This window comes from Pocillopora damicornis, chromosome 14, assembly GCF_964200805.1.
Source record: "Pocillopora damicornis chromosome 14, jaPocDami1.2, whole genome shotgun sequence".
Classification (NCBI taxonomy): domain Eukaryota; kingdom Metazoa; phylum Cnidaria; class Anthozoa; order Scleractinia; family Pocilloporidae; genus Pocillopora; species Pocillopora damicornis.
In genome coordinates, this window is record NC_142683.1 from 17865967 (window position 1) to 17892600 (window position 26634).

The 26634-nt window shown below is 35.8% G+C and overlaps 3 protein-coding genes across 12 annotated transcripts; 1 reads left to right on the forward strand and 2 right to left on the reverse strand.

Annotated features, from left to right (window-relative positions):
• Window positions 1-440: 440 nt before the first annotated feature.
• Window positions 441-4241, reverse strand: LOC149034823 (globin-5-like). 2 transcript variants are annotated; one of them, XM_089193637.1, is made up of 3 exons: window positions 3763-4241; window positions 1938-2163; window positions 441-1180 (listed from the first exon to the last, which is right to left on the reverse strand). In XM_089193637.1, exons 1-3 carry the CDS (start codon window positions 4077-4079, stop codon window positions 1091-1093), a joined length of 633 nt encoding a protein of 210 aa, XP_089049763.1. In that variant the 5' UTR covers window positions 4080-4241; the 3' UTR covers window positions 441-1090. The 2 variants fall into 2 exon arrangements, with proteins under 2 accessions (XP_089049763.1, XP_089049764.1); XM_089193638.1 differs by having other exon boundaries at window positions 1901-2163.
• A 124-nt stretch (window positions 4242-4365) lies between these two features.
• Window positions 4366-26072, forward strand: LOC113673923 (globin-1). 7 transcript variants are annotated; one of them, XM_089193646.1, is made up of 5 exons: window positions 4366-4432; window positions 5762-5814; window positions 21436-21633; window positions 24375-24600; window positions 24880-26072. In XM_089193646.1, exons 3-5 carry the CDS (start codon window positions 21485-21487, stop codon window positions 25009-25011), a joined length of 507 nt encoding a protein of 168 aa, XP_089049772.1. In that variant the 5' UTR covers window positions 4366-4432; window positions 5762-5814; window positions 21436-21484; the 3' UTR covers window positions 25012-26072. The 7 variants fall into 7 exon arrangements, with proteins under 7 accessions (XP_089049772.1, XP_089049773.1, XP_089049771.1 ...); XM_089193647.1 differs by lacking the exons at window positions 4366-4432; window positions 5762-5814 and adding an exon at window positions 6524-6673; XM_089193645.1 differs by lacking the exons at window positions 4366-4432; window positions 5762-5814 and adding an exon at window positions 12092-12313.
• On the reverse strand, window positions 11811-18133 carry LOC113673888 (neuroglobin). 3 transcript variants are annotated; one of them, XM_027190353.2, is made up of 4 exons: window positions 15918-16176; window positions 14041-14266; window positions 12845-13007; window positions 11811-11941 (listed from the first exon to the last, which is right to left on the reverse strand). In XM_027190353.2, the coding sequence occupies exons 1-3, from the start codon at window positions 16055-16057 to the stop codon at window positions 12873-12875; spliced, it is 501 nt and encodes a 166-aa protein (XP_027046154.1). In that variant the 5' UTR covers window positions 16058-16176; the 3' UTR covers window positions 11811-11941; window positions 12845-12872. The 3 variants fall into 3 exon arrangements, with proteins under 3 accessions (XP_027046154.1, XP_027046153.1, XP_089049775.1); XM_027190352.2 differs by lacking the exon at window positions 11811-11941 and having other exon boundaries at window positions 12229-13007; window positions 15918-16316; XM_089193649.1 differs by lacking the exons at window positions 11811-11941; window positions 15918-16176 and adding an exon at window positions 17986-18133 and having other exon boundaries at window positions 12348-13007.
• Window positions 26073-26634: the final 562 nt, after the last annotated feature.

Here is a 26634-nt window from a genome sequence, read left to right on the forward strand (position 1 = left end):
TGCGAAAGGTTACGCGTTATATTTGAGTTTTTTACATTTGGAAAAGTCGTTTCTATCTGTACGATGACTAACCCCCTTTCTCACAAATATGACAATTATTCTGAACCTGATCAGCTCAGAGGTGATTCAGACAAAAAATATGTCAGCAAATATAAACAGCTACTGATCCCTTTTTGTAAACTTGTAAATAATTGTTCTCAGTTCCTCAGGAAATGCTCGTTTTTCCTTTTCATTTTTCAAATGATATATATAAATGTTTGAATGTCACATCTGGGGAAGGATTTTTCCTGCAATTAATTTGGGCTTCAAAGACACAATGGTGACCTATTGACATGATAAAAGGAAAAAAATAAACACACTTGAAATATAGATCTATTTTTGGGCGAGCGTCTTTAGAAGTCCTAAAAAACAAACAAATTGAGTTTGAAAGGTGGACGCAGTTCGGCTGGTGGACATAGTTGAATTTACTGCTCTACTTCAGTGGAACAATTTAGACAACAATAGATTTTTCAACGCTTCTCAAAGAGATATCTATCTCTAGATAGATAGATAGATGATCTTTCTTTATACAAAATAATATTTGAAGCTACAAGCTTGTGGGGTCGCGTGAAGAAAAAATGAAAATTACATGCCATCTTAATATAACTTGAATTTAAAAAGAGAAATTTCTATATACTATAACTTCTAAATAAAAAAAATCTCTAACGCTGTGTTTCATCGATACTATGGTCACTACCGACTAAAAAACAAATTTTAATGTTTACTGACAGTTCAAATGAATGAGTATTAGTTATCTTGCTTATTTTGTCCACTTAAGGATGGTGTCCTCTTAACGTCATCTCTAGTAAAATCTCAGTTTTCCTTTCGACTCATTCCCAGTCCACAGGTTCTCTCACTTTAAAGTCTCATTTGCCAGTGTTTGCTCTCCTCAGTCCTCTCATCATTGTAGCGGTTATAAAGCGAAAGAGCTCTCTCCAAGTCTCAGCGACATAATCGGTGCATTTTGTTGGAAACGAATCCTTTAATGTCCAAATAAAGGCTTCTTCTATCATCTGATTGGGAATGGGTCAAACTCTCGCCTGGGGTCCACCTACATCGCGAATCCAAGATGACGGCAGACCAATCCACAGACTCCACAGAGTTGGTACCCGTCATCTTGGATGTAGATACAGAGAAGACCCTTGGAAAGAGTTTTGATAAAACAATAAGTAACAAAGAATAAATTACTATGGTACTTCCATAGAGGCAGTCGATAACAACTAGAGAGATTCATTATAAGCAAACACGTTCCGTCGATTATTGGACTCCATGTCCCCTTACATCGTAGAATAAACTCCTCGAATACGCACGCCTATATGACCCTCTCCCCCCTCCCTTCAATGGCATTATGCATCCTTCAACATTTATCATTGCACAGCACAATACAACATTGTACCCCTGAGTAGCACTTTAAATCCGTAAAATGCAGTTTAAATCTATACACAGCACCATACTACGCTAAACGTTCTTTGATACATTGTACATCCGTGTAATGCAGTTTTTATAACTATACAGCGCTTTTCGTGAAAAAGTCTTTATGAACAGCTTACTTAATTGAATTGAGTTTGAGACGAAGACCTATCGTGGTAGACGTAAGGTTTGCAAATTGGGGAATATCGTGACTGAACATCCCCTAGTTTTAGTTGAGGGATATTCATCTGCGTTTAAAACAATTGCGCGCAAGCAAAAATATTTGATGCATCCTAATCAACAATATGTACCCTTAGATAGCACTATATATCCCGCTACTGCAGTTTATAATACTATAAAGCGCTACACAACAATATGTACCTCTAGATAGCACTATACTTCCCGCTACTGCAGTTTACATCACAATACAGCGCTATACGACAATATGTACCTCAAGGTAACATTGATTGGCATAATAGGATACATACATCGAAATGTTCCAGCCTCACGGGCCATGCTTTATGTCTTTCTCCAAGATTCATTAAATACTCGATGAAAACCTCTGCGTCGTTTAAAGAAAAAATAGCATTTTCCAGCGCAGTCATGACTCGTCTGACGTGAAGATACAGAGATCGAGAGTTGATTACGGCTTCAAGTTTCAAACTCTTAAAGGCGGGAAATATGTCTTGAATTCTTGGGTTGGACTCAAAAAGTCTGAAACAAAACCATTCACGGACATCATTATTTACTCTGAATAATGGAAATTCGACTTACGTTTACTTTAGATATAGACTTTACTCCTATTTTGCAAGTTATGCAAAAAAATCAAGACACTGAGAAATACTCATAACAAGACACAGCTTCTCAGTTATGAATCTCCATTCACATCCTCAATAGAGCTATGCTATCACAAGGGTAGTGCGCATGCGTTTGCATTTGAAAGTCAATTTGCGCAAAATAATGACCCGATTGGTAAGAAAACTGGCAAAACACGCAGAAGCGCTGGTGCTTTCGCGTTTGCGCACGGAAAGGCTTGAGAAAACTTTTTCACGGTCTACTTAACTGTTGATTGTTTTCATTTCTGGGGTTCTTCTTTGAAACCGGGGCTCGTTCCCTAGCGACTTGTTCAAGTATTGCTCTACTTAAGACGTAGCTTAACTCTTTATACAATAGGAAATACGCAAACGACAGGTGGCACCTTTTAAAGGACATTAAACACGTTATGATAAGTCTGCAAATTCTTTAGACAACAATAGTCATCAACAATTCATAAACATCGCTAGCAGTTGCGAAAGTTTTCCCGTTATATTTTAGGTTTTTTGCATTTGGAAATTCATTTCTATCTATGCGATGACTAACCCTCTTTCTCACAAATGTGAAAATTATTCTGAACCTGATCAGCTCATAGATGATTTAGGCAGTAAAAAATATGTCAGCAATTATAAACAGCTACCGATCCTATCCGTAAACTTGTAAATAATTGTTCTTAGTTCCCCAGGAAATGCTCCTTTTTCCTTCTCATTTTTCAAATGATTTATATAAATGCTTGAATGTTGCAGTTGGGAACGAATTTTTTCTGCAAAACAATATGGTTCCAAAGACACAATGGTGACTTATTGACATGAAAAATAACACACATAAACACACTTGAAATATAAATCTATTTTTGGTGAACGTCTGTAAATGTTATACAAAAAAAAAAAGAGTTTGAAAGGTGCACGCATTTCGGCTGTTGGAAATACAAGCTTGTGGGGTCGCGTGAAGAAAAAAGAAAATTACATGTTATTCAAATATAACTTAAATTTGAAAATAGAAAATGATGTACATTAACTTCTTAGTTCGAACAAAATCTTCAACGCTGTGTTTTATCGATACCATGCACCGACTGAACAACAAATTTTTAGTGTTTACTGACACTTCAAACGCATTATTTAGGATATCATCCATCGAAATTGAGGTTTCGATCATCATGCAACAAAAAATAAAGGTAAAATCTATTGGTAACAAATGAGGAACGAAGAATAAAAAAACATGGAAGTCATTAAGAATAATCGCGCTAAGACCTTCCTATATACCAAGGAATTGTACCACTGGATTCAGCATGTTTAAGTTAGCAACTTTCACGTGTAGCATGACATCCAATTAGGATCAGCATACTGTTTCCTCTTTTTCTCCATTTTAAACGATTCCAATCCTAATTGTGGTATGATATTTTCATAAAAAAGCTACTGTCAACTCGAGACTCTACAGTCTTTTTTTTTTTAGGAAATGAAACACAACAAACCAGAGATAGCGAGTATTTAAAACACTTACCGTCCAAACACTTTCTTCCCTATGACGCTCTTAATGGGCTCAATGAGCTGCCAAAATTCTCTTAAAATGCATTTTTGTTCGTGTGATAGCGGAATGTCTCTGATTCTTGAAGTCGATGTTGCCTCAGCAACTGAGACTACAATTTCGATTCTGTTATTACGCGATACAAAACAACCCATGGCATTTACAGTGTGATCGTTAAACCTAAAATGAAGATGTGTAGACACTAGCTGAATAAATTTATGAATCCAGCTGCTTTCCCTTGAGAAAGTTGTCATTCGCTGTGATGATGGGTGTGTCTCTATATCGACCAACATCTTGACTTGTTTGTTGTTTGTGAAAAGCTACCGTTTGGTCGAGAAAGAGTAGATATACCCTGTCTTGACTAAAAGCCTTAATACTTAAATGAGTGATTCGTGCATGAGTGAAAATTGGAAAATTATTTAGCATTTTTTCCCGACAAGAACATACAAGAGACGAGTTAACACTTCAGCTATAATTTGCATTTTGGGTATGGTAATCGGGTCTTTGTACTACCAATTAAGCCCATGAGTTCTTCCCCTAACATATCTCGAGCCAAAAACTGTCGCCGAACAGTCTCTCTCGGCGATTGGGCCTCTAGGCATCTAATTTTTCTCTACAGTGTTGGTAAATGGCATTTGATAATCAGGTATTTTGAGCTGTTACTACTATTATTAATTTACACATGTTGTAGGAATAACTATCAGCGATATTGATGGGAAACCGCTAATTTTCAAGCACAATTGAAGTTCTATAAGTATAGACGTTGTGCAGTTATACGCCCTTCCTGTGTACTTGGAAGAATTTATTTCGTGAACTTTCCTTCGTTCTTCAAACCACTAATTTTCTAATATTTCTGCGGTACTTTCATAATTTATTCATTAAAATTTCGTGCAAATGTAAAACGTAGACTAAAGCTGGCTCGATCTGTCCTCATGGGGCATCTGGTGAAAACGTGTGAATCATTATATTGGTGCTGAAAAATTATTTTTATTGAGTTACTCCGACAGGCCTCAACGCACGGATTCAGGCGAATTTATTTATTTTAGAAGTTGTAGAGTCGGAAATTAAGAGCGTCCCACCTACTTGAAAATATTGATCCGTGAAACATATCTGCTGAAATGTTCGAAAATTAATACCTGTTTAGGAGAAAGGGATTTTTCATATATTTTTGCTTCGAATAGTCAAATGAGGATATAAGCCCGTCCAGACAAGTAAAGTAATTCTCCATTCTTAACTAAGTAATTTGTGACAGTTATATCGAAGTGTGTAATTTTGAAGTGATCCTTAAGCGACATACTGCAGTGCATGACGAGATATAACCTCTCTCAGTTATATTAACTTTGTATTCTTCCTTAATGTGACATAATTATAAATAGCGTCACAAACTTGGGCTCCAGGCCTCTGCAGTGATCATGATGCTAACATAGGTTCCAGTGCTGGTGTTCAGGTCATGTCTAGCATTACGTTCAGAGCCGTCACGCGACGCAACCAACTCGATCTCTGCAGTTAGGAAATTTTTAAAATAACGTATTAAGGAGACAGAATATAATTTAAGCCGTTTTTCCCCCGGAAACTGAGCGGCCCAGGGTTTCAGACGAGAATTCAAAGATATTCTTCCTAACTAAGCCTTAGTTAACCACTGTATCTCTACGGAAAAGTACTTTCATGTTTTACGCTAAAAACACAAATCCTCTGAAGAAATCAATTGAGATCTAAATATATGACTTCTTTAATTTTCCTCGAATATATATATTTTTTTAATTTTGGGGTAACGTACTCTTCGTCGAACTTTTCACGTATATATTTAGTTCCTACAAGTTGAGCGAATCATTTTGGTGATGCGCAAGGAAAATCTTGTTATGAATGACTCTTCAGTTTTATAATACTATTTTTTTTTGCTATTTTCTCATCACCTTACGAATCTACTAAATAACTTTGGCACCGAGTAACGTTTTCCGCGTTTTTCCCCAAAAAGGAGAAAAATACAAACGAGACCGGAAACTGCTGCTGATTTTCCAATACTGAACGGTGAGTCATTCCTAATGCTATTTTTCAGTGTCAGAAACTCACGGTAAGCTCGTTTTAAATACACGGTGAAACGACGCCGCCTGCAATGTATTTTCAGTAATTTGCTCAGTAAATGAAAGGTTAGTTCTGAGGGGGGCAAGGTGGGGATAACATTATTTGGTCACTTAGTATTCGAGTTTTTGATCCCCTTTCTCTTTTATGAGGGGAATAAAATCAAACTGAGATTTTAAATCGGATCAACTCCTTGACGGTATGTTTTTGGTAAGGGTTTTTTCGCCATATCCCAGGTTCAAAGTTGAGTTGAAGACAAATTTGTTCATCAAAACTCTGTCTTCTTTTGGACTACTTTATCTTTATGTAAACACAAGGTTAGAAAAGCCTTGTTAATTGCTGGCTGAGAGAAATTGTTTACTTTTCATTTACGGTGTAAAAAGGAGTGAATTGAACACCGTCCGAAAGAGAAATTAGACACAAATTGCATTGAGTACAATGAGGTACACTAAGGTATATAGTCAGAGAAGGTATAGTAGCTGAAATATTCATTACTGCTCGAGTAACAATTCAACTTTTTTGGCTCATTTGAATACTTGCTGTCTTATTGTAGGTGAAGGGCAAATATAGCTAGGAACTGACAGGAAATATAACTACTTTTGTTTGCTTTTTGACGTCTAGACCGGGCATTAATAAATGTATTTTCTCACGTTCTCTCAAAAAAATGAAGAGATCAGTTGTTTTTTTCTGTTATATCACCCTGGTCTTTTGCATGGTCTTTAACTGAATTCAGCAACAACTAGAAAACACGAACGGATGTAATTCGCCGCAAAGAAAGGAAATCATAGTGAACACATAGGTGTATCCGGTAAGGTCTTTTTTTATTCAGCTTCCACCATGATGTTTTATCCCCTTTCATATGCTTTTCAAACCTGATTCGTCATCTGCTTACATGGGCTTGCTGACGACTGACCAAGCAAACAGATTCTTAAACCCTAACGGCAACAACTATTCCACCACGATCGCCAAAATCAAAACTGCTTGCGGTTTTTATTTCTTACCAGATAGCGTTGATTCATCCAATCTTTCATGAGATTTAATGAGATTTAACAAATTTTTTTCCCTGATGGCAACAACTTCCACTATGAGAATTAAAATCAAAAAATGGCGGTGATTCAAGCATTAAATATTGATATTTTAATACTAAATTGATTTAAGAAATAAGTCGGCCAATCCTTTGTAACTAGTTTTGGATCGAAAGTAAATCATTTGTTTGGTTTTTCAACACGTAACAGCCTTTTGTAGTCGACAGCTCAAATAATTAAATTCTTATTTCCATCGACAACTCATATTTTTTTGGTTTGACAAAATACTACGCATATTAATTACGTTATGTGAAACGCATCTTGGATCATATATTGGGCTATCCCTTGCCATGATTCTATACAGAATTTTATTAAATTTATTTGTGATTTGGGGTCAAAAAACAATCGGGTTAGGTGTAGCTCAAATTTATAAAATGAGGACGTACAAGGTGACAGCTGACTGTTTTCTAAGCCTAAAATATTTTTTTAGACTGCTACTGACACGTTCAATTCCGAGGCGTAGCTGAAGGGGGTGAGGGTGAGGTGCCTGTGGATCCATCTTCCCCCTCCTACCCCCCGTTAGTTTTTTTTCCAAATCAATTGTATACACGTACAAATCCTATGATTAAGTTTGCTTATACGTACGAGTCTGAAAAACGCACATGAACCTTTTCCAGTGCTGGATAGTCATCTGACAGTCCTTCGTCTGATCGGGTGAGTGTCGTAAGTCGACAATGTTCAGCAATGTGATTGTTTATATCACCTTTCCTCATCGCGCGCTCGTGTTCACACAGTCTTGTTGTGAGGTTTCTGCCAGTCTCACCGATGTAGAAGGCTTGGCAATCGGAGCAATTGATCTTATAAACCGCTCCCTGTCAAAGAACAACTAGAACGCAGACTTCATCCGACGAAACACTCACCGACCTACTGCAACTTACGAAACAAACCACAACGCAGTTCCTACGACTACAGCAACCGTATCGTACATAAAGGCACGTACAAGAACATCCCGGGCATTCTAAAATCCTTTAATATCCACGTCGCCCACAAACTCATCACCACACTACTTCCGTTAAAAACAAACGTCAAAATCAAAGGCGAACCGAAGAACAGAGAGGGGTTCATACGAAGCACATTATTGACTGGGACTCTGTGCAATGCCTAACCTACAGTATTAACTACTTTCAACAACCGACTCAGAAAAGCTGGTTTGCGTACGCGGACCAGACTCCCCTACTACCAGCACCATACAAACGACTCATTGACGACATTAACATTACAAACGAAACGAACAAAACGACTGAACTTTACTAACGGATGGAATCAGACCAATCGCGACCGACTTACGCTACTTGAGTCTTACAGTCAATAGCATCACGGCAAAACTGACCAATCAGTTTATACGAACCGGACTTAGAACAATCGACTGACAATAACCATTCACTTGACCCTTCTCAAGACTACAATCACTCGGACCATCAAAATACATGATCACGTGTTACCCCGGGTTCATACCTTTAATTTTACTGTAAAAGTGTAAATAGCCGACGACATATTACTAAGACTACTAAAAGAGCACCTTTCCGAAGTTAGGCGTCGAGGCACCAAAACCAGATTAGTAGTAACAGCCAATCAGAACCTAGATTAAAAACAAACAAGCCGCCAAAAGCGCGGGAAAAACGTGAATAACCATGACACTGTTGGTTTAAGTCTTCCGTCTGATTGGTTGAGGGGGTGGTTCGAATTCTATGAACCAATCAAGGAGCGAAGTAAATAAAGCCAATGAAACTATGAATTACTTTCATAACTAAATTGCAAATTGCTACAAAACTACAAAGTTGGAATGGAAACCCAAAGATGAACCATGAAAAGAGCACCGTTACAGCGAGCTTCAATTCGATAACATTTCTGCTCTAAGAAACGAAATTTAAGTTTCAAAAATCGGACACTAAGACCTTTTTACCAAACCCTGATCCTAACCCTTACCTAGGGACCAATTGGGGAAGAAAACAATGAACCTTTCTAATCAGAGCACTTAACCCATAATACAGAAGCGAGTTTTAATGATGTAGTTCGGTTTGTTTACTTTAGTCATTTGATTGTGCATACAATTTTAGAGGTGTTCAACACTTCTACAGGTGACCTAACCTGGCTCAACTTCATCTTTTGTTTTGAATTTCTGACACTTGAAACTTAATACTACAATGACACTTTGTTAAAGAACTCTTTGGATTTATATTTGAATTGCAAATGTTTCTTCCTCTGAAGATTTTAAATGTGTATTTTGAAGACAAATTAGGATTCGTGACAAAAAGAAAGGTAAGTGTCGAAATCCGTAAGGTTCTTGTCCTCCAGCCTTATTTGACGTTACTCTTTAAATGGCAAACCCTTTTTCATGTGTAACTACAACATCAAATGAATTAAGTGAAAAAGAAAAACTTCGCTGTTTTCCCAATTGTGAAATATTTTTAGCTTGAAAAAAGCACTGAATCTTAAAAAAGGACAAAGACAGTTTAAAAATTTCTTACATGATTAACTATATTTTCCTCGGCTGTATATATCTTTATCCTCCATGTAGTAAACATATTAATTTTGTATTTGGTATGTCGGAAGCTTTAAGGCAGTGATAATTTTAAATCGTTAATACAGAATTTGAAACATATTGAATTCAAAGTTAAAACAGACAAAGTAGATTTAAAAGTTACTTCTGTTTTTTTATTCCAGACATTTAAGTTTTGTGAAATAAAAACAATTGCTAGAGCTATCTTGTGCAAGAGTTATAGAAGAAAAGGTCGTTTGACGACTTGTGCTTTTTTTACTTTACTCTTGTCCCGTACGGCTGCAATTAGTATTGTGTAGTTAAAAGACAAACAATTGTAACATATTGATCATTAAGCTTTTTTTAAACTGTCAGCTTAAGCCTAACGATTCGTGATCATGAAATACTCAAAGGTTATCAAACAAGATTTCATCACAGACATACAGGTACACTTTTGGCATTGAAATGAATCTTTCACGTGATGTTTTTCATTTTCGTTAACAGGGAAATTGCGACAAAACTCTTGGAAATCAATTGATAACCGAACTTCTGACGCACAGCACAACTTAATTGCGCATAAATTATTATATATTTTCCAATTTGATTTTTTTTTGTTTACATACAAATATGCCTTTAGCAACAGGCCATATTGAAAATTAATCCCAATCGGGTTTTTAAAGTACGACTAAAGGAAATAACAATTTACAGGTAGGAAACATATGTTTGCTTTTCCAGTAGTACAAACAGCGTTTTTCTCTTTTTTGATGGATATTTCTCTAATTCGTCCAAAAAAAGGAAGTGAAAATCGAGGTGCACTAAATTTAAACGGAAAAGATATGGAAGCATTTTTCATATCTCGAATATAAGGACAACACCAACCAATATTAAAATAAATTTTCGTCGGTTTTGATGTATCGACGATCTAATTTTTTTTAATGTACCAAACAGCGCAGTTTGAAAACATGAGGATTTTTTCACAGGGAATAGGGAACAAGGTAAAAGAGTTCTTCATTGTGTACCAACAGTTGTAAACCAGAAGAAATCCTTTCGTGATCATTTCATATAATTGAAAGTTTTTGGATAATTGCTGAAGAAAAAATAATGTTAATTGATTGGAACTCTCCGATAAGGAACATAAAAGACTTGAGCAATTGAGGCTTAGTTTTCCGAGAAACGAAAACTTTGTCAGAGCCATTATAATAATTGTATCTTCTCTTACTTTCTTAGAGGTTTGCACGTCATGCTAATGACGTCATTTTAATGTCAGTTTAATGTCAAACCTGTCAAGTAATTGAAAAGGAACAATGTATGTCCTTTATAACCTACTTCTACCAAATCAGTCTTTCTTCTGTCACTAAGCAATGTTGCACTGGTCAGTCATTCTATCAAAACAAAGGTTGTTCTAACTTCATTTTAACACTACGAGTAATTAATTATTTTTCAAGGTTTTTATACACAACTTACCACAAAATTTATCAAAGAAAGCTAGTAATATTCCTTTCCAAGTGCTTTTCCATATTCCTACCAGCAGAGCAACAAGGAAGGATTTGCTAGTGGCAGATGGCTTTCTATTGTTCTTTCAGCCTTTTTCTAACTTTTTCAGTTGATATAAGATGAGGAATTTTTTCAAAATAGCAAATGGTAAATTGACCTCTTGATACCGAAAAGGATTTATTTCACTTCTCATCACAAATATATCCACAAAATGTTGTTCTCATAGGAATCCGTGACAATACGTAAGAAATATAGTACAATGTGAGATATTTACAACAAATTAATCAGAAATAAAGTTTATAATGGTTCCTACTGTAGGTTTTTTCATTTAAAGATATCATATCATTACATACATAGGATACTATGGCGCTATCTGTTGAATGAATCGTTTGTAGCTCATTGATAGTTAATGTATTTTAAAGCCTGAAAACTTCATGGGGCACTTACTTTAGCCTGAGTCTCTCCTAACTCAAAACAACTTACCATACACAACCGGAGATCAATTTATTATCTCATTCACAGCAGGACCAAGACATTCAGGTCATTTTTTTTTTGTTTCTTTTTTTGTCAAAGATGCTTAGACTGATTTCTTTTCATCTTCAGATTCAGAAAAATGAAGACAAAAATGAATAAGATTAAGTTTTTTAGTTGTCTGTAGCTGAATTTCATTTAGTTAAACCCGGTTTAACTTGGCATGTTTTGCTGATGTGATTGGAATACATTTTGTTCTAAAAACACTGGAGCTTGATGAACCCTAAGCCTTGAGTATGTCATTTAATCTGGAAATACCCAGGGGCATAACCAGAAGGTTCGTAATTATTCTTAATGTTTTCATAGGAGGTCTTTAACTGAATGAATTGTTTTATATAGTAGAAACATTTAGTTTGGAACTAGACAGCTCTTTGACAGTATACTTTGAAGATGAAAATTCTCTGAATTTCCTGGCGACTCCGGTGTTTTCGTCTCTTATTCAGTCAATGGTTGAAATAGTTTATTTTGTAAGCCACAACGCGTTGGTCTGAAACATAACGAAAGATGGGTATTGATTTTCAAAGCACATTATCGTGCTCAATTGTTTAGTCTCCTTTATATCTAACATATCAACCTTCACAGCAAGAACTCTCTTTCAACTGTAGCCAATAGCGTTGCGTTATTTGATGGGAACATAAATAACAGCATTTTGAACTGAAAGGGTCTTGAAATCGAGCTCTTAAGATAGAGTTATCGGTTTCCTTTGACTACCAGGTTACCGGAGGTAAAAAACAATTAAAACTTCATTTATCACACAACGACAAGAAGCAGATGGAATGAGACCTTTCTGTCATTTTCAATAAACTAACGATCGAAGGAAACAAACCAATTTTACAAGATGTTGTTCAGAGTTTGAGAGGTATGTTCATCTTTGTAATTCTGACTATGTAAACTTTGCTTCAAGATTTTTTATTTTCAATAATTTCCTGTCCGTGACTTGATAGAAAAAGATTAATCAGTACTTTCATTTATGTGAACTCCTAGGGCCAGAAGACATTATAATTTACATAGAAGTCAATGAGTTATGTTTTTTTAAGTTTTAATGACTGAAATTACTTGGCATGTTTATGTTAACCATCTTTGTTTTTTCAAGTTACTGCCGTTTAAACGACCGACTGCATTCGAGAAAAAAATAGCCAAAAAATTGATTGGGTTGTCGACTGATTTATCGAGGATGTAGGACGAAGAAATTTTTCGAGTTCATTCTGAAGATTTCAACTCTAACACCTTCCAATTTCGCGATAAAAACTCAAAAAGGTAAAATACAAAAGCTTCGCTGGCGAATTTTAACATATGCCGGATTCAAGTTCATTTTCACTGTCCATATAACATCAGCGCTTTTTATTTTTCGCCGAAATGGCTTTATACAAAATTTAAAACCACGTTTTACCCCGTTTACTTCACGGGCGGAATTTATCTCATGGCGACTGAAGTCCTTTAACCATTGTTGAAGAAATGAAACGAAAAAGTCTGTTCCAGGCCTCTTCTGTTTCCTTTGTCCACTGGCTGCGTAGTAAATCTTTCAAGTTGTACATCAGTGCTTCCTGCATTGCCTAAAAATATAAATAAAAATCGATAAGATATTTTATTATCAGTAATAGTAGTAAGTTAGGGATCTGTTGATGGTACCTGTTTCGCGAAGGGTAACTGATGATTACATTTTATTTAATCATTTACACCCCAACATCAGTTTTCATATTCTCCATACTGTCCTCTAAACATTTACAAAGGTGCTAACAAGGAGAATTTGTTTAACAATCAAGGGCTTATTTGGCTGGTGATCATTTTCTTTATTCTCGTAACTCAAATGCCTGATTCAGTGGTGATATTGTAAGGAGAAATTGGAAGCTAATCACCCTTTGGGGTTAAAGGGTTAAATACTGAAGCAAATTTGAGTTATGTAAAGACATTTCAACTGAACGTAGCTAAACTTGGATTTGTTTACATTTAAAATTATTCTTTTAGCAATATTTACTTGAATGATTTTTTGTTAGTTTTGCCCCGAAATTACATACATTACACGCGTCAAGTAAAACGATCAAGCTCGAGAAAAGATAAGTGTTATTATATTTGTTGATGCCATTGATTGGCGGAAGCTCAGATTCTTAACTCTTTATATTGATAGCGGTCTGACGTTTATTTCAAATTCAAATACTCTCATTCAAAATACTACTGAAAGACAAAATGCAAATATTATCTTTAAACGGAATTTAGATAGAAGAGATCTGTAGTGTCACGGGCGTGGAAAATAGACGTGGGATATCGAGAGACCAAAGTTCCCCCTGTCCCCCCATCACCCGCTCTCCAGGCAGGTCCCATTTTTGGTCGATTAATTTTCCAATTGCAGCAATACTGGTTTATATTTTGTTCGCGTTTTGCTTGCTGTATCCTTTTCATCGCAAATGAAACTACCAAACAAAGAGTTTCTTTAAAGATAATCAGCACTGATTTACAAATGGTTCAGCTGAGGGTTAACGCAGGCGATTCCTTCAACCTTTATTTCGAAAAATTATCATTTATATATCCCCGCAACCCATGTAATCGTCATGCTGACATACCAACTCGTTACAGTTTAGTGATACTTACATCAAGATAAGACGGTTTCAATGCGCGAGCTATATGCCTCCTTCCCAGTTCCTCCAGGTACGCAGCGAAGCTAAACGCATCATCTAGTGAAGAAACGGCGTTCTCCACGGCTTTCATGACTCGCTTAGCGTGTCCATATAAAGCACTCGTGTTCTCTAGTTCAACTGGGTCTACGTCTTTAAACTCTGGAAACAGCTTTTGATAGTCGGGATTCATCTCAAAAAATCTGAGAGAAGTTAGAGAGAACCTGTGAGCAACTAGCCTGTTCCAGGCGTTTAGATAAGAAACTAAGCGCGACAGTAAACCGCGCTAAAGGAGAGGAGCAGGAAAATCCAGAGAGGTCTGGGTCGATTTTTTGCCCAGTAACCGTCTTCGTGACATTTTTATTTGTCCTGCTTGACTATGATAAATGTTTGGTGCATTCCCTTTTTCAAACGATCCTGTAAATCAGAAGAGCCATGCACCAGCCATAGTTTGCCGATGGTCACAAACTAATATTTTGATCATGTAGCGGAAGAAATAACTCGCCTTTTACCAGATTTAACTAGAGTGAAATTAAGCTGCGTCGCATTTTTTTTGTATTTAGGTGGTATAGCTTGAAGGAAATAATGCGTTCTTCTTAACATAATGCACATTTTTTCGCCTGAGACATGGCAACGGGGAGTAAACAAATAAAAACATGAATCCACGTTTGTATTCAGTGAAAGATCAACATCAATCGTCTAGTTTAAAACGTCTTATTCTGTCGCAAAATTGTCCTGAGAATATTTTATAGTGAATGATTACTTTTATTGAAAACCACGTCGAAGTTGAATAATCAGAATTAATCGCAAGAGTTTAGTTGTGACTAGGTTGTCAGTAGGCGGAATCTTAAATAGTATTCTTTTAGCAGAAATGAAAATGCAATTTTTCATTCTGACTTTTATGACGGAAATCCAGGCTGTCAAGATGTATTTTCATGGCAGGCGTATAAGTTATTTAATAAATTTCACTGATGGACGAGTCTACGAGGCGTTTCACGCTATGAAATGAAAAATTGAAGTAGGAATGCCCAAAAATTCTTTGGACAAGAACATTGTTCCGATTACAGCCCCATTTCTTTGTTACAAAGGGGCAGCGTAAACGTTTTTTTTGGATAGTGTTATTTTCGTTGTTACCGTAAAAGGACAACTAGTTGACAGCTTTGGGCGACATTGTATACAAGCTACATCCCAGCAGCAGTGTTTCTTTTGTAATTTCTCCTGCACCTGTTTCTTCCGTCCCTGTTTTTCACTACAATATACCTGTTTTTGTGCATCTGTTCAGTTAGCTCTGAAAGTAGAAACGTCTTGTGGAAAATTCCTCTAGGCAATAAATACGATTACTTAATCTCGCGTTCTTTTTTTTCCTTTTTTGGAAATTACATTTGCGAAATGCACAAGAGCCTCAGCGAGCGATTCCTCGAGGTGATAAATGCGATTATTTCCAGTGGCGTCCGTTTTTGCAAATTTGAATTGCAACAAGTAGAAAGCTCTCGAGAATCGCAAATTAAGTAAGAAATTCACATGCAAGAAGTGCGCATCGATTCTAGATCTTATCCGTCCATACAAGAGCGCTTCGTTACAGCCTTAACCGAGAGAAAAAAAAATCACTGTAAAAGTTGTCTTCCAGAGTCAAGAAATTATATTCCCGGTTAAGTTGTATGTATCCCCGAGGAAGGTTAATCTACTCAACACGCGATTCAAATGCAAGTGCTCAAAAGATATCATCCCATATCAGGTTTCAACGAAGCGACAGAAAAAAAAACAAGAATAACTATCTACAGCAAAAAAAATAATGAAAGGAAAACAAAGTCTACCGAGGAAATTGAGTAAACGACAAAACACGAAAGTGTTTACCTTAGAAACGTTTTCTTCCCGACCATGTTTTTGTGTTGTTCGATCGTTTCCCAAGTTTCTCGGACAAGATACTTCTGTGGCTCGGACAAGGGAAGCGAGACATGGGCATGCTTTTGACTTAAAGACGAAGAACAACCCATATTTTTGTGAAAAATGATCCAAAACGTTCTTTGGTCGCCACGGTTTGCATGTGACGGCAAAATTTGTAATTAGGGTGTTGAAGGAAGTTGACATAATCTATGTAAACTAGTATCTCCACTGCCCGCAATGACTGCTTAGTGCATTTCTATGTAGACACCAATAATTAGGGACTTCAACTTGAAGCATTTGGCCTTTCGTCAAGTGTCTTGCGCAATTTCCTCAAAAATATATTTCCTCTCAGCTAATAGCCAATAAATTAAAGTATGGTCATGTCGCCCAAGAAAAAGCACGAAGTAAATTTTTATTTTGAATAAATTTAAATATCTTTGGCGCGAAAGAGTAGATATATTTATCCAGACTCAATGTGTTTTGCTAATTTTTTGTTTCTACCGCAGACCTGAGGCATAACAGGTGTGTTTGGAGTAATTTTATATGACGGGGAAAAACTTAAGTTTGTGCTGGAAAACATGTTAACTCGAGATGATTACAAATATTTCCACTCTTCAAAAAGATTTTTAACATCGTAATTGATGTCATCTGCAGTTGAAAGAACAGCTTCAAAAATACCCTTCGCAGATTGTTTGAATGTATTCCCGAAAAGGTGTCACTTTTCTAAAAAAATCAACTCAATGCTCTTAAATTAGCATATTTCATTTAGTCCGAGGATTCTCAATATTTATGAGAAAGCGTTCTGTTTTTGACACCTTCGGTAACTTAAGTAAAACTTCAACGTAAGAATAAATATTTAAATTTCGTTTCTACAATACTAACGCAAAGTTACGAAAAAGTACGACAATTGAATTTCTGAAGTACAATTTGTCGTCAGAGTAGTAGTTAAGGAAGTTGAAATTCTGTTATTTCTGTGGGAGTCTATGTTACCTAGGCAACTTAACCGCTAGCCTACTCGCGCCATAGCAACATGACGATGCCAAAACAAAAGCGACAAACGGTGCTTCCATAAGCCATGAGATAAAGTTTTGAAAGTCTATCGTACGTTTTCAAAGAAAACCGATGCAATCGGCTTTGTTCGTCTTCAATTCTTGTCGTTTTGTCCATATTTTGTGAATTTTGTTGAAGAAATTAAGTTTTAGAATTGAAATGATGATCGCGTTTCCCTATTTTTTAACCCGTTCTAAATATTTATCCCCAGGGCGAAAAATTGTTGCTTCCTAGTAATAACATTAATTATAATAAATTTCGGATATAACGTGTGCTGTCATTGGTTGAAAGAGCGTGCTCTATGAGAGTATAGAGCATAGAGCTGAGCTAAAGCTGTCACGCCATCTGCCAAATTGTACAATGTCCGACCTTTTCCGGGACTTTTCCCAAATTTTTTTTTTCTTCAATTGAAAGTTAAATTTGGGAACAGGCAAGTCGGCAAATAGCAAAAGAAGAATCAAACAAAGGTTTGTAAACGTCAAGACACTACACTTCTTTCGTGCTCTAACCGCTTCCTACGTGCTTTACAACAGAACAGAGCACAGCCAAGGCTTCTCCATTTGTTAAATGTTTAATTGTGTAAGTTTTCTGGATAATCCGACCATAAAATCACCGATTCAGAAGTTATTCTGCGTAAAAGTTGATAGTTTAAGCATATGACCGTCGGTTTTATTTCTCGTTCAGGCTTTAAAAAAAACAAAAACAAAAACGGAAAGCAATGAAAATCTAACCATTTCGCTTAGAACATTTTATGGAAGTTGATATCGCCTTAAAGTTACTAGCTTAGTGGTAATAGCTTTATCCTCTGACATTGGAATTTATCAGTATTGAAATTCTGCAGTTCATTATTTCAATTGCTTTATACAGCTCTGTTATTGTTGATCCTGTTTGTATCAGGATTTTCGTTGCTATGAAACCAAACACGTAAATGGTTTCCCCTTTTTCATCGCTGCAAAACGTAAACTGACTCAAGTGTTATTTCTCTTACTTTCTATTCGTTTTCTCGATAACTAATGAACGCAATTTCATGACAGATGGATAGAAAGCATTAACTTCGACCGTAGGTTATTTCTAATTTATATCACGTACGATACTAATCTATAATTATGGATGAAATTTCATTCTTTTATAAAACGTTAAAATACCGCACACAATTACGAGTGAAGTGCATTAAAGCTAAAATCACCTGTTATGGCGATAAAAAGCAGATTTCATGGAGATTGACCGAACTTATGGGAAAGTCTTCCCAAATAAATTGAAAGAAATGCGACTCCTAAAAATTTACCTCTGTAAAATTGCGAGAAGAGCAGGTTGCTTGAATTCAATGGATTTCTCAGCTTCGGAAATTTCGGAAGTGCACGTGTATCATCATTGACAATTTAGCTCTCTCCAAAGAACATATCCTGTTTGATTTCCTTCAGTGTGTTATGTGATTGCCACTTCAAGTTGTCAGTATTTATCTCTCTTCAAGTATAAATATTTATAAATAAAACGTTCAAACTCTGTCTTGAAGATTAAGCAGATATTTATATGTATTAAATAAACCTTTTTCATTTTATAAGTGAGTAGGCGACACAGTTCATTACTTGCATTGCAAGTGTATACTTTTAAAAGTATAATTTGAAATGCAAATTTTGTAATAAAAAAAAATTGCGTCTCTATCGTGGATCATGTTTTGTTTTTATTCATTTGATATTTGCTTCTTTCCAAAAATGATCACATATTATTATCTTAAAAATTAACCGAAATGACGTGAGTAATTTGTTCATAAGAAATATACTGTCCCGCTCTGAAACCGATTTGGGTTAAATTTCTGAAAAACAAAATTTGGAAAGATATGCTAATTTGCTAGCATAGTGGTTGTAATGGAAATGTCGAGTTTATTTTTTGGCTAATTAGAGCAGAAGTCTTTAGTTGGACAGAATATTACAATATATAACATAAAAAAAGTACATCAAAGGCCTACTTTCAACCGCAGACTGATCAAGATAAAAACTCCGTGGTGAGGTTAATAACAAAATGTTTCTTTTGATTAGATGCAAGTTAGTTGGCGAGTTAATTTTTAAAATTAAGCTTCAAATGGGAGGAATTTATTAGATGTAGTTTGGGATCAAATTTTTTTCCGACTTCATTGTTAATTTGCGACAGAGTTTAGACGTTTAGAGGGAAAAATTTGAGTAATGATATCTTATCTAGAATAGCTCTTAAAATAATTTATATGAAGCGAAGAACTTATATTTTGCGCCAAAATATAATTAGCTAGGCTTTACAACTTCCTTTCTCCTCGTAGAGTTGTATTAAGAAATGATTTCAATTCACAGCAGGTTTCAGTTCATTTAAAATGTAAGTTTTCCTCTTGGTCGATTCATAAACACAAACAAACTTCAGAATTGGGTCTTAACGTTTTGTCTCTAAGATTTGTAACGTTGCCAGCTTTGTTGCTATTTCCCACGCTTAACGACATATTGAAACGGACGTGGTCACCCATGATATTTCTTTTACACGAATATTCATACTGTTTAAGAAGATTTATGGGTCATTGATGGATCGAAAATGAAACCTATCCCTTGAAAATTTTAAAAAAATTAAAACTCACCCTCGAAGAAAACAGCTTTGTATTATCAATAAGTTTTACTCGGGAAAACTACAGTTATGGTTGTATATTATATTAGCAAACGAGTCAAAGATAAAAGACTTATGAGTTTTCCTGTAGTTTGACTTGTAGCATTTAGAGGGCCTTGTTATTATGATCCATAAAAAATAAATTATTTTAAATTTTTCTGTCAACTTCTCCAAGCAGGTGTGAAATTATTAGCCGCTGGCGGGTAGTTCACACGACTATTTCAGTTCATTCGCAAATTTTTGCTACGTTTTCATTCGGCAAGAAACAAACGAGTAGAAAAAAATTTGAATGTCTCTCAGTAACATAGAGATAGATTACGATGAAAGGAAAAAGGAAAATTAGCCATTTATTTCGTGTATGAGATGCGTGCATGTGTCTCGTTTACTAATTTCTCATAGGTACAGTGGACCTGTTTATTTGGCTGATTGCACGTAATAGACGTGTAGCACCGCTGACGTGGGTAATAACGCACCATTTAGGTAATCCAACACAGTTTCTTGTCGCCTAATGTCGGTTAAGCAAGATAAATCAAACTGAAAGATTTGGAGAGATTTTTGTTTGAGCTTTGTGTAAAATTATCATCCTCACGTGTCACAAACCGAACGGGTCAGAGCAAAAAAATAAGAAAACAAAACTACAGTCATTAAGCAATACAACATTATGGAATGAAAGTTTTCTGATTTTGGTTACGATAAATATTTAGCGTGTTTTCATGGGAAGCTAGGAGTAAAAAAATTGACCAGCTACCGACTAGTAGGTGAAGAAGACAACAAAAACACAACAACGATAACAAAATACAAACTAAAACTTGAGACGTGTACACAACATAAAAGCTACTAACGAAAACAACTGACATTCCCCAATTGGTACGTGATAAAAAAAAACAGGAAACAGATAAAAATAAAAAGGCAAACCACAAGTCAGAAGTAAAGGAGATAAAGAAGAACGAAAAAAAAAGGAATTGCATTAAAAGCTCATGACGAATGTTGATAAAAGCAGAAAAAAAACCAAAAATTAAAACAGAGACAAATTCTAAAAGTTAAAAACCAGGCCAAAGCACCAAAATGCAATAAAAAGGACAAAAAACAGACAATACAAAATACAGAACAAAGGAAAGATTATCCACTAGTTTTTTTTAATGGCAACGCAGTATAACAGGAAGTAACTACGGAGGACATAAAATGGTTTATATAAATTGCAAGAACCAGAAATTAAGAGTAATCCGATATGTGCAAGGCGCAATTTATTGACCGCATGTGGCTCAGAATTAAAGGGTTAGCCTACTTTACTGCGAGTAGCTTTTTTGACCGCACGAGCTGCGATCATGATATTGCTCGAAAAGGTCATCATGCACTTAGACACTCACAGCACGAAAATAGGATATTTCGCGAGTTATGAGTCTTTCAGTCAGGGGTACTCCGTTCAGGTCTTTCAAGTTAGTTTTTAATTTCCATAGTGGAATAATTTCAAATTATATATTCATTTGTCGTATCGAATGGACTTTTGTCTTGCAATGTTTTGCCCAATTTAATTTGCTTCAAACAAGTGGGGTCTCCCTTGCGGCGACGAAAAATCACTTATCATGTTTGCAATTTGCATGCAGCATCAATTGTCAGAGTTTTACAATCGGTGCCAATCAGATTCAGCTTATTGTAAAACGCTCTTTTATCTCCAATACAAAATGATTTGTTCAATGTTGGGCTGACAGAAGCAACGCCAGATCGAGCTATTTATGTCAAGAAGCAAATCTGCCGAGTTGTAGTGTTTTTTCAGGGTAAACACAGATTTTCAATTTATCTTTTCAAATCGTTACAGGTGTTGTCAAGAAGTCTGCCAGCTATTTCATCAAAATATAAACAAGAATATGGGATGCGGATCTTCGTCGAGTCGCCACAGAGATAAATTTAAGGCCTCTGTATTTCCACTCACTACGGCTCAAAAGTACCTGGTACGCGAGACCTGGGAAACAATCGAAATCCATAAGAGTTCTGTTGGGAAGAAGACTTTTATCAAGTGAGTGTAATTTATATATTAAGAAGACAGTTCAAATCGCTCAATCTAGAGTCTCCACTGAGATTGATTATAACTTTCATCTCAAAAAAAGTTGGTACAACGTTATATTTATTTCACTATGTAGATTTTCCATTTGAGAATATGTTTTTGTAAAATATGAATAGGTCCGTTCAATATTGTATAGCTCCAGGAATCAATATATTCACTTTAGCGTTTAATTTAACATGTCAAAAAAGCCATTGGTGATCGAGTGTTTTCTATGAGACTGAAAAGAAATATTACAGCACAGCCAAAACTAGCAAATTATTTATGCTTCGTCTTGTAAAATCATTTGAAAAGGCAATATCGCTTTATATAATTCCCTTTTTGTTCCAACGGATAATAAGGCTTAGCAACTTTATGGAGAGAGGGAATTCTGGATTTTATCACAAACTTGCTTAGAAGTGGAAAACGTAAAAAAGTGAGAACTTCTGCAGCCGTTTATTTCTCGGTTCCCTTCGTAGTTTTTAATGATCAGTAATAATTGATTTGATAATTTTTTCGGTTGAACAACTTTATTCCTCGTTATCGTCACGTTCCCTCTTAAGCGTGGGCACTGATCATCGTTCGCCGTAAAAATCTTTTCTCCGAATTAGGAGACCAGTCAAACCCTCACGAGAAATAGGATAAAAATGAAAATAAAAATAACGGTATTGTGTCCGTAATACAGAGTATTCATCAGCCACAAGACGTTTTTCAGGTCATGTTGATCTAAATTGGTTTCCCGTTCCAATTCAACGTAATACGCTGGCACAATTTCAAGCGATATTCAAGTAAAGCTTTAAATTTCGAGTTTACTCTCACACAAAGTTATGGAAGCAAAGACACCATACGGTAGACAAACTAATTTCTTCCAGGATTTCATGTTTTTAATCTTAGAATCTATCCCAAAAACTTACTCTGTGGTTTACTAAGCAATTACTTATTTCATCAAAACACAATGTCTCTTTTATATAAATCCATAATTCAATATTGAGAGCTTTAAAATACTCCACCAAGGTTACTTCATATCCAAATGATATCTTGCATAATAATATAAATATTACTTAGAAAACCGTCCTAAACGGCCTGCAATTTGATTTTTGCGAGAAAATTATAGATTTCCTTCCCCTCTGAAAAAGATGGTCGAAAACTGCTGTTTGCTTTGCTCCAAATTAAGCCAGTGCTTTCTCAAACAATAGCTTGTACTCCAATTACTATTTCAGTTCATATGTGGTTGCAACGGTGCGTAGTCTCATGCTATAGCTAGGGATCCGTGGGCTTACTCCTACGCTTTATTGCGTTGGTAAATTATTTTGAATGGACTGAATTTATCACTGACTTAAACCTGTAGAGGAAAGTTTAAAAAAACCATATCAACCTTTTTAATTTAGTGTCCACGATATTAACGAAGGTAAATTCACATAAACAGGATTGTGAAAATTCGGAAATGGCTATGAATTTAAATGGTCGTTCATCTCTTTTGCGAGAGTTTCTGATTTTTTCATCAAAACTTCGCTTTTATCACTTGTAAACGGTGCAGCTGTACAAGCGATGAACGGAGTAGAAGAGCAAGCTGTATCAACGGGAAAGTTTGAACACTTCAACCCCTAAGAGTGATAAGTAACTATTTTCTCTTGCCAGTATCACCTTTAACACAAACATTGAGGTCATGAGAATAAAGGAAATGATCACCAACTAAAGAAGCTATTGATTGTTAAACAAATTCTCTTTGTCAGTACCATAGGAAATGTATAGAGAGCAGTGAGGAGAAAATGCATGCTGATGTTAGGGTGTAAAGGGTTAAAGGATACCTCCAACGCGAATCGCGCACGATCATGATTTTTTATTAACTTGTTAACAGTAAAACAATAGTTCTTAAAATAAAAACATTTATTTACATTTTAGCTTTTCAACTCTTTACACCTTAGCATCAGTGAGCATATTCTCCAAGTTGTTCCCTATACATTTCCTAAGGTTCTGAGAGGGAGAAGTTGCCTAACAATCAAGAGCGTCTTTTAGTGGTGATCATTTTCTTTATTCTCATGACCTTCATTTGTGATCGAGGGGTGATATTGTTTGGAGAAATTAGATGCTAATCACTCTGAGGGATCAAGGAGTTAATTGTGCTTACGTGTTGGTCGAAACCTGTTCCTGACAATCAACCAGGACACCCCCCCCCCCCTCCCTAATTTAAAGTAGCACGTTTGTGAAACATTAACCTCCTAGTCCGTAATGAGATTATAGATTTTTATTTTTTTATCGTGACATCGTCTCGCTAAATGCTTAGCCACAGTTAACTAAATACATCAATTGGTCTGTAGAAATAATATGAACGTTGATCTGCAAAAGATATTGTTTTTTTATCTACACAGTGGTCATCCCTAGACCTTCATTTTCTTCAGAATAGCTACTTAATCGGTGAAAAGAGAGCGATTGCTTTGATAAAATATAACCATTTGGTACAAAAGCCAATAATTACTATATTCAAAACGGCTTTTGTCTGTCCAAGACGCTCGATTTACGAAAACTAAGTAAAAACTTGTCTTTTGGTTCGTAAAACTGTATGTCTTAAGAATTTTTTTTTTAACTCGTCACTGCTACTGCTACTCTAGGATTTCTCTGATATAAGTAAAAATAAACTTTACATATTGCATTGTCACTTACAGGGGAAGTCAGCTACTGTGCATAGCCGTAACATATAAATTTTTACATCTTTGCAGATTCTTTGAAAATAATCCTGAATATCAGCGACTTTTTCCGGAATTTAAAGATGTACCTCCCTCTGAGCTCGCAAAGACAAATGCCTTATATGGTCATGCGAAAAGAGTGATGAAAGCGGTTGAGAATGCCGTCTCTGCATTGGATGATTCTGAGAGTTTTAGCGCGTATTTGGAAGAATTAGGACGCAGACATAAAACACGTTTCTTGAAACCAACATATCTTGACGTAAGTTAATAGATAACTTTTCAATGACTGACATCATATATTTGATTTTTAGTATTATTGCCTAGGCGATAACAGAGCTGCTACTCTATAATTGGTCAGAACTAAATCATATCTTGCTATATCTACCATGCATGAAGCTTCTTTTTGGCTAAATGTTCTGGCGTTGCTAAAGAAGAAAAAGGAGATGAACGAGAAATCCTAAAAAAAACAAATTCAAGCTTGAATTGTGATGCCTGTCATTTCCTCCAAAAATGATCAATTCCCTTTTTTTTTTCTCAGTCCATGCAGGAGGCCCTGATGTTTGTTCTTAAAGATCTTCTCAAGTCTAGTTGGACTGAGGAAACTGCAGATGCCTGGAACAAGTTATTCCAGTTCATCACAGAACACATGGTTTACGGCTTACAGTCGTGATACACAAGAAACAGTTACAGAGAGACTGAACTCTTATTTCCCCTCGAAGGCAATGACCATCTAGTTTAGAAGCGGGTGGGGTGGGATACTAAAACAGCGAACTCCGAAGCAAGAGGAAAGGTTTATGACAAAGAAAAATTTATCGTCATGTTAACTAAGCAAAGATTTCTGTAAAACTAGCCAAATGAGTCACCTTCAGAGGGAAAATTAACCAACTTTTCCCCGTGCACATATCATGAACGTCAACTAAAGCTACATCTAAGGTCAATGAGAAATTTGAAAAGAAAATGCGAAAACTTATTTCCATCAAGTTCTAAGCATAAATGCTAGCTTCTTGAAGCCGTTTCTAATACAAACGGATTGCGTGGTAGGTTAGGGTTGAACTGCCCAGAGGTAGCATTTGTAGCCACTACGACTGTCATGCATTGAACTTGAATTGTCGCTTAGTCCTAATCGCCAGGTGACACGTGAATAACAGATTGTCTTCTCAAGGTGAGCTCTTCGCGGTTTTTGTCTGTTTAAACAAAAATTTCAAGGAAACCTTCTCACTTAAAGATGTACTAGAGTGTTTTCTTCCTCGTAAATTTATTTGATTTTGCGATTCTGACATCATTTCAGCTTAACACTTATTCAAAAATTGTCTGTACGACAACACGAGCTACAATGCTTTATTTTGTGCTTTATGTTTCCCGCCAAAACACGTTGGCTTCCACTTATTTCTTCGCGCTTTTGGCTGGCCGACCGGTGTTATTCGAGCAATCGTCTTTGGATGCCGGATATTGGCTTCAAGTCAGGCCTCAATAATTTTTATGACATAACGTTAGCAAATATTTAATCATGGTTGTTCAGAATCTTATCATAATCAAATATGAGTAAAATAATTCATTATAATAACAAAAGCATTTGTAGATGACATATTTCTGTACTGTATTATACACTAGTGCAAGAACGAAATGTAAATAACAATTTTCTACGGACTAAAAGTGCCAAACGCTCATGGGCTTTGAAATAATGCCTTTGATAGCATTTTTTTTTAAATAAACAATGAGAAGTTTAATGAACCAATGCTTTTATGAGAGCGAACCCGCCAAATTTTTCTTGCCTTAGGAAATATGTGAACAATAACAGCTTCCCCTTACGAGAGTGCGAAATGTTGGCCCTCGTTTAAGGAAAAATAGAGTGATCTACACCCGCAAATTCTGCTAGGAACTCTCGTTTCTCATTGAGAAACTATCACTACTTGGACATTTCATACCGCTCTGTACCAATCTGAGAGAAAAACTTATCAAGCAATATTTACTAACTTAACTTAAGACTTAGTCCGGTAAGGGACAAGTTATTTTATACAGCTGCATGTATTCAAATTCATTAACTAGACGTCACTTGATGAACTGATTATTTCCTTCTGAGGGTGATAATTCCGATATTCCCTTGATCACATATCGGACGAATGATGAAGAAGACAGCGGTGTATCGACTTTAGCTTTCGTTGAGTCTACCATCGAAATTGTGATTTCTCAAAAACACAGGAACAAATTTAACTATAAAATTATCGTAGCGTTCATTTGTAATTTAATTTTCGACAAAGCTTATCCAGTGATAGACATTCTGTTTCGTGTATTC